This window comes from Meleagris gallopavo, chromosome 9 (assembly GCF_905368555.1).
Source record: "Meleagris gallopavo chromosome 9, MGAL_WU_HG_1.1, whole genome shotgun sequence".
In the NCBI taxonomy this organism is placed as follows: domain Eukaryota; kingdom Metazoa; phylum Chordata; class Aves; order Galliformes; family Phasianidae; genus Meleagris; species Meleagris gallopavo.
The window spans coordinates 13,378,860-13,391,751 of NC_139412.1; the positions used below are offsets into that span (position 1 = coordinate 13,378,860).

General features: G+C 46.6%; 1 protein-coding gene across 5 annotated transcripts in view; it reads left to right on the plus strand.

Moving 5' to 3' along the window:
- The first annotated feature begins 3,245 nt into the window (after positions 1-3,245).
- CHRDL1 (chordin like 1) overlaps positions 3,246-12,892 on the plus strand; it is a 42,024-nt gene continuing 32,377 nt past the window's right edge. For 2 of the 5 annotated variants that reach the window (XM_085230783.1, XM_085230784.1), the window contains exons 1-4: positions 3,279-3,413; positions 5,771-5,919; positions 7,736-7,848; positions 11,403-11,496. In XM_085230783.1, coding sequence (XP_085086909.1) covers positions 5,823-5,919; positions 7,736-7,848; positions 11,403-11,496 — 304 coding nt within the window. In that variant the 5' untranslated portion in view covers positions 3,279-3,413; positions 5,771-5,822. Of the gene's footprint in view, positions 3,414-4,044; positions 4,135-5,770; positions 5,920-7,735; positions 7,849-11,402; positions 11,497-12,892 lie in introns of all 5 variants that reach the window. The other 3 variants (XM_085230785.1, XM_085230786.1, XM_085230787.1) reach the window with 3 other exon arrangements.

The following is a 12,892-nucleotide window of genomic DNA, read 5'->3' on the forward strand; positions in this document are numbered from 1 at the left end:
CTTGATGAACATCCAGATTGTATTCCCAGTATGACAGTTGCAGGGCTGATCCAAACCACAAAAAGTAATTTAGAGATTATTATAAAATGCTGGGAAGAATATTTAGCATTTTAAGATACATTTTCCAAAGGGCTTAGCAGATTTTATAAGAACGCAAAAATGAAGAAATTCATTAAGTTTAAGTTCTTCCTTCCACGCTTTTTCAAAATTGAAAAGTTGACCATAAATATTTTTTTCTTGAAAGGAATGGGAAAAAAAAAAAAAGACAGGAAGGTAAATGGCAGTTGTGTCACATGTCTGCCATCTCTTCAAACTCCATATCTAATCCAATTAGGAGAGTTTTACATGGTGTATAAACATGTTAGCATTGGCATGAATCTTTTATCTTGTTTTTTTTCCCCCTCACAAGAGCTGAGGAGTAACAGTAGGATAATTGCATATCGCGTGGCCGCTGCGAGGCACAGAACAAGGAGATTCACTTCCACTCTCAGTGTCACAGCTTGTTATCTCAAACAAGAGTTGCATGCCTACATTTCTGTGCTCTTAAGAGTTTAGGATACCCTCAAATTTCTAATGCCCACTGCTGGGAACCAATTTTTCCTTTCCAGACAGCAGGACGCAGAGCACATTGAAACAGTGAGCTCTGCCTGAGAACGTGATGGTTAAGAGCCACATCTCCAGCTTCTCTGGAGCTCTGTGTCACACGTGTGCAACAGAACTAAGCTTCAGTCACAGCCCAGCGCTGAGCAAGAGCACAGGGAGAGGTGGTTCCTCAGTCACAACAGCACGGCAGCCTGCAGGGGAGATCCCCTAACTCAGGGCCGCATTGTGAGGCAAAGCACAGCAGGATGTGGTGAGATGCAGAGAGGACTACATTTAATCGTACTTGCTCCTCAATGGCACTTGTGCAGAGCTGGGAAAAGAAGAAGGGCTCGGGCATGTGTGCAGCACTGCCCATACGTGATGGTGTGGAACACTCAGTGAGCTCAGCAGGGGTTGCTCACCATCAGCCCACCTGCAAACGTCTCATTCACACCCAATGTCCAGAACGTGTCATTCTGCCCTTTGCACCAACAACCGTAACTCTTGCTGTGCCTCTGTGCCCTGCATGGCTAAATCCAGCAGCAGCCTTTCTGCACAGTTAAACACGCACAGCCCTGGATAAGCAGCAGGAGCAGGAGTAAGGCTGGGGCATGCTGCCAATGTGCAGGCTCCTACCACGCTGCCCTATGAGTCCCAAGCCCACACTCCAGGGAAAGGCTCTTTCAGCCAATTTGCTCCAACCTAGATCTGCCAAAGGGTGGGAGAAGGGCTCCCTGTGGTCTATTTCTGTGTTTACCAAAGGTCTCACACCTGAGTCAATATCTCCATAGACTGCCAGAAAGCACCATCTCCTGCAGCAGCCTCGCAGCATGCAGAGTGAAATGCTGGCATCTTAACACAACTCTCTCAAGGCACACTTCACGCCAAATAAGGAATTTCTCTTCAAAGAATCTCTCTGCAAAAGAATTCAGGTCACAGTCCATAGAAAATATTTCTCATTACTCCTATACCAACTATGCATGAAGAGTTCTACAAGGACTTTTGCTGTCCTTACCCACATACACTGGGCGTTGTATCGGCACATGAAGGGCAGCGGCCAAAGGACATGTGACAGGTTGGTGCTGGGATAGGTGGGCTGCTTGGGGATGTCCATATAGAAAACTGAGCTCTGTCCTAACACAAAGCTACCTCCACTGAGGTCACACCGATGCTATGAAACCAAACTCTTCAGCCTGGATGATGATACAGGATGATGTACAAGGATGATGACATCCTGCTCACAAAGATCTGCAGTCTCTTTTCTAGACAGACCTACACATGGTGTATGTGGTTTTCTGCTTCTAAAGTTACTGCAAGTTCACAATTCAGAAGGACGTGTGCATACCTGTCCCTGTCCATGAGTGTGGCTGTACCTCTGCAGGACCAGAGCTCACACTGCCTGGATCGTCCTGCCTGCCAGTGCCAATGACAAGCTTGTTCCCTATTCAGCGTCCTTTTCTTTTTCCCATTTGCCCATTCCTGTGTCGTGTGGTGGCTCCCCTAAAGCCATCAGCCTGTGGCAGAGGCCACCACGCTCAGGTCTAAGAGCTCTAAGTGTTCCTTTTATTTCTTATGAACATGGATTGTGCCTGTGCATAGCAGGGCAAAGAGCGGTAGTGCAGCACAGACTTAAGCTCAGAGCAATGTTTTCAAAAAGCTCAACTCCAGAACGCAACTTCTTTTTCTTTCTCTTGGGATTCAAAAGCTATAAAGTTGTTTTTCCCTAAAGCGCAGCGCTGGTAACTCACGGCGTGATACCAGAAACCCCTCCGCAAGCCATCCGCTGCGCTCGCACCGCTGCTCCCCGCGCTGTACTTTCCGGATTTCGCCCAGCCCGGCTAACGTGGGACAGATGGAAGTTCCGCTCAGCGTTCGGCCCTCGGGAAGGCAGCGCCGCGCCCGGAGGTGCGCTGTGACCTCGAGCAGCGCTCCGCGAACACCCGCTCCCAAAGCGGGAGAAATGGGCTGTCATTTGTTTCTGCACATGATGTCTTTTCGTACCTCACCCCTTTTCTCAGATCATTTGTCAAGGGTTCGCTGATCTCTTCTTATTAGTTACAGGGGCTACAACGAGACGGAACAAGAATGTTTGACCGAGCATATAATGTCATGAGTCACGGGTTTAATTTGGTCCCACCAGAATCTCCGTGTGACCCCAAAACCTTCTAACAGCGCGGGGGCAATCAGCAGAGGCTGCTGGCCAAACGCCGCGGACGGCGCTTCCCGGAGAGCCGCGGGGTGCGCGGACCGGGGGGGGCGCGGAGCGCTGCGGGGGCGGGCGCGGCTCTCGCCTCGCCGAGCGCTGCCCCCGGCACGAAGCAAACTCCACCCCGGGCCGGGGCCGGGCGGCGGGAGCGGGGCGCGGGAGAGGAGGGGGCCGGGGCGGGAGGCGGACCGCCGGGCCGACGGCCGCACTCCGCCTCCGCCGCCGCAGTGCCGCCGGGGCCGCGCGGCAGGACCGGCCGCCGAGCATCCTCGGGCCTCCGGTGGCGGCAGGTGTCCCGGGGCGGCCCGGGGCCTCGCGGAGCGCCCGCCCCGCACGGGTCCGGGGGAGGATCGGCGGAGCGCCGCCGCTTCGCCCCGCGCTCTACGGGGCCGGGGGCCGCCGGCGGCCGTCGGTCCCCAACTCGTCCGCGCCGCCGCCGCGGGAGCGAAGAGAAGAGCCGAGAGCCCTGCCGAGCGGCGGGAGAAGATTATGGCGACGTGAGCGGCGGCGCAGCCCCCGAGCCGAATCCCCGCGCCCCGGCGCAGCGCAGAGGCTCCCCCGGCGCCGCCGCGGTTCGGAGCGGAACTCCGGCCCCCCAGGTTCGTGAGCCGCTCTCTCCTCGCGGGTAAGTCGCGGTGCCGCCGTCGGAGCGCGGCTCTCCCCGGCTCGCCCCACCGTCCCGCTCCCGGGAACGCCGCGCCGGGAGTCGCCGCCCGCAGCCTCCCCGGCGCGTCCCCGCCGGCCCCGGGACGCGCGCGCTGTCCGAGCCCCGCCGGCCGGGACCTGCGGCTCGGAGCTCCGCGGACCGAAATCCTGGACGGGACCGACCGGGGGGCCGCGAGGTCGGGGCTGCGGGAGCGGAGCGGGTGCCCGGTGGTGCGTGCCCGCTGCTGGACGGCCGCCGCTCCGCCGCTCCCGCTCCTGCCCGGCGCGACGTGCGCGACGCCGGCGCTGCTGGGGCCGAGCGGTACGGAGCCCGAGCCTCGCTTCGGTGCGGCGAGAAGGAGATCGCTTTGCTTGTTTCTGCTAAGCGCGAAGCACACCAATAATTAACAGGTTAATCCTAACTGATTTTTTAAATCTAGGAATATTTTTAGGACGTTGCCCTTTGGGGAAATAAAGGGAGTGTGCTAATAGTGAAAAGTATGTGTTTATATTTGGAGTAACAACAATGCAGAAATTAAAGAGAATTAAGGAAGACATCAAAAGTCCCCATCCCATTGCAGTTATTAACTCCTCCGTTTCACTGCGTGCAGCCTTTCTGAGCGTGAGCAGCCCGAGATGTGGCATTGAAACGGACGGCTCCCTGAGCCCCTTCTAGCCGAGGCGGCCCCGCTGGCCGACAGGTAAAGCCCGCACAAAGGATGATTGTGCTCCCTCTATAAATACGGTTTGCTCAGGCACTCCCCGGGAGGGCCGGAGCATTCAGCGCTGCCCTTTCTGCCGGTCCCGGGGATGTGCTGCTGCTGTGCTCCATGCATGCATGCTGCCCCGGGACTCAGCTGCGAGGTTTTCATTTTAAACAAGTTGTTAGAAGTTTGTTTGGCCTCGAAATGCCCTATGTGATTTGAAGACGTTGAAAGGAAAAAATTACTTACATCTTTCTTGTGAAATTGGAATATTATTCTCAGCTTCCAAAATAAATGGAAAGTTTTATTTTCTTACTGCCATAGGGAGTGTGCTTTTAAAAATGCATTATGGTTTTGAATGTTTTCAGATGCAATTTGCATTATTTTGAATGAGCCCCTTGAATAGAGACAGAGTTTGCTAGATAGTGACATGTGTTAAGGAAGATGTCCTCTCTGCTGGTGCTTTGGGACTGTGTAGAGAACCCCTAAACAGCTCTGATAGGAGCAGGTAATCTTCTCTTTCTTTGTTGGAAGATCACACGGCAGTTTTCATAGGAAGGTTTTCTTTTTAAGCAGCTGTTAAATTCAGTGACTCTGAATTTACTTAATTTCTCTATGCTATCTACGCCTTAATTTTGAATAAACATATATGAATTACTACTTCTGCTTTGATATCTGTCAACTAAACCAAATTCGTGTGCCATTATTTACATGAAATCTGAAGAGGTCAAATCAGTTTACAGAGCACATTGGTTGTTTTTCCAGTGGTGGATCTTTTTTTCACTCTTTTATAAAACTGTGAAACCACTTCCAAGACTCTTGAAATCAAACCCAAATCTTTCAGCACTGTAAGTTATGGACAAGTGTACTCCATACAGTGAACTCTGATGAGCAGTAATGTATCTACAGATCTCTTAATTTAGAATCTTAAGTTGGCTATCAAAAATAAATGGTACTTCAGTTAATTATTTTTTCCCTATTTTTTTTTCTTTGTTATAAAATAGTTCATCTTTTCAAAGCCAAAAAAAAGAAAAACAACAGAGCTTGCAGTGAGTACAATACCATCTCTGCACCTCTCAGAATACGTTAAGCCTTGCTCTATGTGCAAAGGTTTGATAGCTAAGATCTATTAGAATGAAGGTGGCAGTGTACTTTCAGATTTCAAGGCAACGAAAGGGTTAACTCTAGAAAAATTAATTGTACCCAATCCCAGAACAATAGTAGCTGGGAGATTGGAGGAGGGGTGAATCACACAGCTGAGGGAGAGCCTGTTAGATTGCATGAGGAGGACTCTTGTTGCCTGCAGCCTGGCCAGCACTTCTCCCTACACATGGATTTCCAGGCTGCAGAGCCAAGGTACCAGCTATGTCCAAGGGGAATCTAACGATGAAGGCATTCTGCTCAAACGAGACAATGAGATGTGGTATCCGCTTTTCAGCTTTCATGAATGGGAGTGTGGTCTCTTTTCCAAAAATGAAACGATTTGAAGCCAAAGGTGTTTCCACAAAATGAAGATCTCTGGTACCAACAGATTTTTTGCTTTGGGCAGCTTAGGATCTCTGGGTGCTGGCTGAAAGCATGTCAGAGAATTTAGACGTATTGCTGGATTTAATTCATCTTTTCTTTCCAACAGCTCTAACATTCTCTTATCTTGGAGGCTGTTTCTCTCCCTTTTGTTGATAAAGATGAGAAGAAAGTGGAGATTGGAGGATTTTCATTTTATCTTTTTTGTTGTGTTCTGTCTCCTGCTCATAGACGGAGGTAAACTAGAACAAGGAAAACGTAAGTAGACTTCTAACAAAGCTTTCGCATTTCTCCAAACCTGACATTTTCCTTCCGTTTGACAAATGTGGTTCAGAAAAGACTTCTAAGCAAGAATGTCCTGAACTGTGGAGCTGCATTCAAAGCTTCGTGCTGTTCTTCCTCCTCCTAATCCTACATTTAGTCGAATCAGGTCACAGCCATGTTTGGGGCACGTTTTCCTAAAGCCATACAGGTTTATACAGACCATAACACATCGGTTGGAGAATCTGTTTTATTTCACATACCCCGAATTGAGAGAGTGCTTAATTCTATTTTAGTGACCTCTGTAAACATCTGACAGATTATCTGGATTTTGTCCCCTGTATAAGGCCATTGTGCTGAGGTTTTCAGTTAGTGTAAATCTTGTCCAGGACTGTTCCGCTCTGTTCCAAAAACAATCTCATATGAACTGGATTAGATACATCTTTTGAGAAAATTAAGAGCCTAAGCGCAGGCAAAAACTTGATGAGAAGCACTGAAAAGAATACAAACAAAACAAAGGGGTATTTCTACAAAGCCTGTCATCTGCGGGAGATGTTAGCACACTTCAGGAGACGTGGCTGGGGGGAGCAGCCGTCCCAGGGAGCGTGTGGGAGCCGCGGCCTGCAGCCGTGCGCTGCTCTGCCATCTGCCCCAGCCGGGCTTTGGCCTTCTTAGAAAGCACTAAGGCCCTTGCCCTTGAAAAGCTGTTCATATTTTGGCCTCAGTGTCAGCAGCTCCTGCTTTTAAGAATGTAGATTAATTTCATTGCAAAAGGGCTGAACTTAGAGACAAAGCAGTGTGTGCAGGGATCCTTGTTCAAGGCAAGTGTGGGGTGAGAAATGGCCAGCCTCTGCTTCAGCCAGCCGCTCCCAGGTCCTGCATTTCATTTGTCATGCTTCTCTAGCAGCTTACCTCCCAGTTGCTACTGGTAATCCCTACCTCTTGTTACCTTCTCTTAGCCCAGCACATGTAAAGAATGTTCGTGCTTAGGTTATCTCTTGGATTGTGTTTGATGGCAAATGAATTAAACTGAATTTGGACATCTGTAAAGCGACATCAAGGATTTCTCTTGTGAAAATACAGAGAACTGCATTCTCTTTGAGAGATTTGAGTTTTTAATATGCGACTGTAATGTGGCAGGGAGAGACAGGGCAGTACTGGCTGATAGGCAGATGGACATCTGCAAAGCTACCTGCAAGATGATGAGCATTTAATGTCTACTTTGGAAGCTGATGCATGTGTAAGACAGCACCACTTGTTTTGAAATATGAGCTTCTTTTTATCAGGCTTTTAAAATATGGAGATACTGAACATACAGTGTAAATGCAGTGCATGCATATTCCTTCTTTAAGTCCCCTTATTTACAAATCTCTACTGTACAATCTCAGATTTTTCTACGAGCAGCCAGTTGCTATGGTTTTGTGATGACAAGGTTTTGTATCAACCTGCCTGAGCAATCAAGCACTTCACTTCTGTTACCTAAGTGGGATGTGAGCCTATGCCTTAGTAGGTGTGAGAATAAACCCTATATGAACTACATTTTCAGCTATTTCAGGAGTTGTAGTTTGGGAATGATGGGAGGCCATTTCATTTATTTTATTTTGAGGGATAAGAAACAACAGCGTGTGAAATTAAGAGCATTCAACTTCCAAGTGTCATTGTCCAGGGAAAGAATAAAAAATAATTCTTCATAAAATGTTCTGTACTGTCCACAAAGATAGTTCACAGAACATATTGCACCTGTAAAAACTCTTCTTATCTATGGAGTGGGATCATTAATTCGGAACTCTTTCAATCATTCACTGTTTTGCAGATTCAGATACATACTGTGTGTTTCAAGACAAGAAGTACCGTGTAGGAGAAAGATGGCATCCTTACCTAGAACCCTACGGACTTGTTTACTGTGTTAATTGTCTCTGCTCAGAGGTAGGACCATTGAGTTACTGATCCTACTTCTACTTTGCTGAATTGACTGGAATCCTCTATGTCGTATCTGCAGTTTGACAAAGCCCAGGCCTGTTTTTGCTAGGGGGCAGTGATCATGCTGTGGGAAATAGAGGCAGTGAAGGAAACATCCTTGTGAAGGGAAAACATTAATAGAGAAGGCCAGTGCTGGCAAAAATACTTGTATAGGGCAGCCACAAAAGCTTCTTAACACGCCACAAGCTTTGTCAGTGCTGAATGTTACACCATGAATAACTGGGCCCCATTAATGACATATAATACTTGCGCTTCCATCAATACAGAGGGTTATATTGAACCCACATTTTGTTGTGTTCTGATGTACGTACAGTGCCCACATCTTCCAAAGTGCATTTCCATAGTCAAGGTACCTCCAGCCTTAAAGTGTTGAAGAAATAACATGGTAATAATATTTGTAGAACTCTAGGATAAAGAAGAATGAAAAATGAGAATGTGGCACAAGGAGGAGAGAGAACTGGCTGGGAGATGAAAGCACGGGCCCTTGGTTTTACCATCAGCTGTTGCTTGGCACTAGGGTGCAGCTGTCATACATCCTCTGAGTATGTTGTATAGTGCTGGGGAGGGACAGAAGAAGGAGCAGAATACATCTCTTGAAGTACTTCATAATGAGTAACACATGAGACACTCCAGATGCTGAGTTTTGTCTGCTGTATTTAATGTGGAATACATTTTTCTTGGCTATTTTCCTCCCTTGCAAGTGTAAGATACTGGGCTCCTGTGCAGCATTTGCTCTGGGGGATCTGCTACTACAATTTTGCGCAGAGATGCACAAACAGTAGTCCCACAAGCTTGGCTGCATCTCACATCTGTGCAGCAGAGTGCATCTGTAAGAGCAAAGGCAATGTACTATGAATAAAAATCCCTGGTTATAGCAAAAAGGAGTTCCTGCTCACTTTTGCTGTTCTATGCGCAAAGCTGCAAACTCCCTTGGAGTCGGTGTGTGGTAGAACACTGAATTGCTGGAAGGCTGTTTCTTGGGTGGGGATGAAATTCCCTGGAAGCCCTAGAGATCTGGATAGAAGTCACTGCTTAGTGGTTTTTAGGTAGATGTTAGTCTGGAGAGATGAGGAAGTACATGGAGGGCTCCTCTAGAGAACAGCATTACTCTGATGACCCGTGCCCTTTCAAGCTCCAGCAAATTGGGATGTGCTTTATCTCTTCCCTTCTCACATAGAAGACCAGAGTGACAGTACAGGGCAACAAGGGAAGTAAAGAAGAAAACTTCTTGTGGTAATGATCAGTAGATATAGCTCACCAAATAGTCCTGCACTCTACTTGCTTGTTCTCTCTGCTTTACTTTTGTTGTACTGTGAGGGTGCAAGACATTACTAGAGCCTATTTCAGCAGTGAGGATGCTGAAGGATCTCTGGGATGCAACTCTTGCTGCATGGGAAGAAGACTCCAGACAACTGCAGCATCCAGCCATTCTTGTGGGCTTTGTCCCAGCCAGCAGAACTGCCAGCAGAACACCGACCTCTATAGTAAGGGCTCCAGGTCATCACAGAACTCTCAGCAATTCATAATTTTGATTCAGTCAAAGCTACGTAAAGCATTAGGAAACATCTTACGACATAACATAAGCACAGACCCTAAATCCAGTATTACAGCATAAAAAAATGAGACTATGTTGTACACAGACAGCAAATAAAAGAAACCAGAGTGGCACTCAACTGATTCTCAGGCAGAAAATAAATTAGGCAAAGTATGTATATGGGCAGAATCTGGAGCAACAACCTACTCCTTCACACTTCAGAGTAATGCAACAAAATCCCCAGAGGTCTACATAGCCAGGGTGAGCAACATTTCATTTGTGGCCTCAGACGTTAGGATCTGTATGATCTCCACGCAGATCAAGTAACATCAGCCAGGAAACAGAGACAAATCTGTGGTGCATCTCTGAACAACAGTTAATCCAGCCAGACAGCCAATACACACCTAAAGTGTGCATGCTTAAGAAAAAGGCAAGACGCATTAACTAGCTAAACAGAGGCCAAGTTATTCTGCCTGGGATTTAAATTAAAAAAAAAAAAAGCATTCCTGGTTGTGTGTGCATAGTATTGTATTTTAACAAGTTACAATTTATGTACTCAAACAAAAAAAAAAACTAAATATAATTCAGTGTTCTTACCCTGTTCCTCCTTTCATTCACACATACCACCAACTGCCCCACTTCCCTGATCAGTGGAGCTGCATGCCTTAGGGGGCTAAAGTGAATGCTGTCCACAGTCAGTCCTCAGAATGCAGGTGAGGAAGAGAGCTGCCCTGTTGCTTTGTGTTTCTGACACAGAAATTCTTTCATGGCCCTGACTCAAAAAGGTGTGCAGGAGCTGAAGTCCCATAGTAATCTATGGGGCTTGGACTCCCAAATGTCCCTGTGAATTTAAGCATAAGGTCAGTAAAGGAGGTCTGCAGAATTTTTATCACAGCCGATCATGCACAGAAATAAACATTCATCTAGGAGATTTCACAGAAGCAGGGAATAAAAAGGCAGAGATGCCATGGCACAGGTCAGGAAAGCAGTGTGGGGCCAACCAGCAGATGGAACCAGCCTTTCTACACAGGACAGGCTCTCGGATGATGGTCTGCTGGGCAAGGAGCCATGCAGACCAAGGGTAGCCCTCATCCTGCAAAAAGTGGCCAGAAATGCCTACACATACAAAAGCTAAGGAAGTCTGCACCTCCATTGGGAACATTTCAGTGCTCCACAAGGTACATGAAAATGAAATGGGTTTATTCCCAACACCACGTCAACCTACATAGTTGTAGCATTATCATAGTATAGTATCAGTGTTCATGCTGAAAGATTCTTTTTGCTATAAACAAGAGCAACTCAGAGCTAAATTAGGAAGATGAATTATAGATGGGAAATGGGAATCTGAAATGGATAGTCTTTTCTGGTTACAGATACTGGAGAAGGAAAATTCCCAGTGTTTTAATTATAAATCAAACTTAGATGTGGTCAAATAAAATATTATGTTAATGACATGAATAATGAACAGTATTCCCAAGACTTGCTCATATTTCTTAGAAAAATGGCTACTTACCAACTGGTATTCTTTGTCTACCGGGGAACCCATAAAATGAAAACAAAAGACTCTCCACAGTTTTCAGGAAAAATTACAGACACTATTGTCTCCTGTGGTCTTAAACTAACCCTCAGTAGGGGATATCTCAGAGACCTACCATTCATTATCTTGTCTTAGTTTTGGAAATGCAATTCCTAAGTGCAATCTGCCCAAAAGAAAACAGAAATGAAGGTTGTTGCAATCCATTTTTAGGCAATTCTTCTGATTTTAAGGTTTGTATGTGTTTCTGCTACAGTCTGACCCCCTGCATAAATTCATAGGCAGCTGAAGTAGCCTGGGCTTACAGTGGTGTGACATAAACCAGAATGCTGTAAAATGGCATTTGTTTTTAAAATAGCCAAATGTGGAATAGATAACAGATTTCTAAGGTAGGCCATTTCATTAAAGTATTGTGTCATGTTTCACCTGCAGAATGGAAATGTACTGTGCAGCAGAATAAGATGTCCAAGCCTACACTGTCCTTCCCCTGTGCATGTGCCACAGCTGTGCTGCCCGCGATGCCCAGGTAATTTATGTTAATGACATGCAGTCCTTTCTGCAATAGCTATTTAACATGCTCAGTAGCAGCAACATGACACGTCTGTCCTGGAAAATTTCTGTGAAGTAAGCATCCTTCTATATCCATTTAGATCACGAGAAGCTTATCCTACAGTAAGTTAAAGTATTTTCTGTGCTGGTTTTTTTTTAGGAGAAAGGTTTGGGAATTGGGTAAGCCGTCAAGCCCAGTCCCCGACAGCTGAGGCAGAAAGTAGCAGAATTTTCATTGATGAGGTCTAGGGACTATCTGCTCCCCACTCTTTCTGTTATATCTAAACTCTCTCACAATAAAACCCCATCCCACAAATTTCCTAAGTTTGCTCTTTTGGCGCTTTTCATAAGACCTGGTTATTTGCAATGGTTCTCTCTTAATAAACAATTACAAATTGCTGTGTCAACATGCACTAATGCACATGCATTTGTATAGTATCACTGTACTGCCAGCCTGGTAAAATTTGTGTTCCACATCTCATGTCCAGGCATAGCTTCATTAGTAGGGACTGTTGTAAATCATAGAAGCAGTGCTGTGGAAGTTTATGACTACATAAATCCAATTGGGTACTGTATAGTAAATTCCTCCAGACTGTACACTTATTATAAGCTCATTATTAAGAGCCACTGTATGAAAGAAACTAGGCAGGATCTTTCATGAGGCTGTTACAGCATTCCCGACATGGCCTAATGGCTGGTAGATTTGGCTGGAGCTTTTCCCTAAACGTCTGTCGTAGTGGCACCCCCCATTTCGTATAAGAAAGCATTCATGCAGTATCACAGAAAGGGGTTTTATTTGACTTTCTCCAGAGTGAGTTTCATTGTCTGAGGAAAACAGCTGTTCTCTGACCAAAACCTGGGTGCAGGGGGCAGCTTGCAGCGGTGGAGGGAGAGGAGTGCACAAGTCGGGTTGTGTTCCACAGGGATTGCAGTGTATTGGTCACACTTACTGGAGAGCAAATGGCACCCACGAGTAAATTTTTGGTAGCGTTCATTTGTCACAACAATCATACACATCTGTCTATCGGATATACGAGGGCTGCTCCAAAAGTAAGGCCTCCTGTTTTATTATGTTGGCTCACCATGTCAGAGGCAGATGGTGGTGGTACAGCAACAGAGGCTGAACTTTCCTGCCAGTATCCCATTCCATTTTGCTGCCATGTGACATGCAGCAGAGGGGCAGCCTGACAGAATGGTTTCTGACATGGAAGTGAGAATGAAGCAGAGGTTTGTCATTGAATTCTTTCGTGTGGAAAACATGGCACCCATTACCATTCAGTGATGCTTGCTGAATGTTTCTGGAGACCAAACAGTGGGTGTGAGCACAGTGAGGGGTGAGTGGTGCATTTCAGCAGTGGTGACAGTGAGAGCAG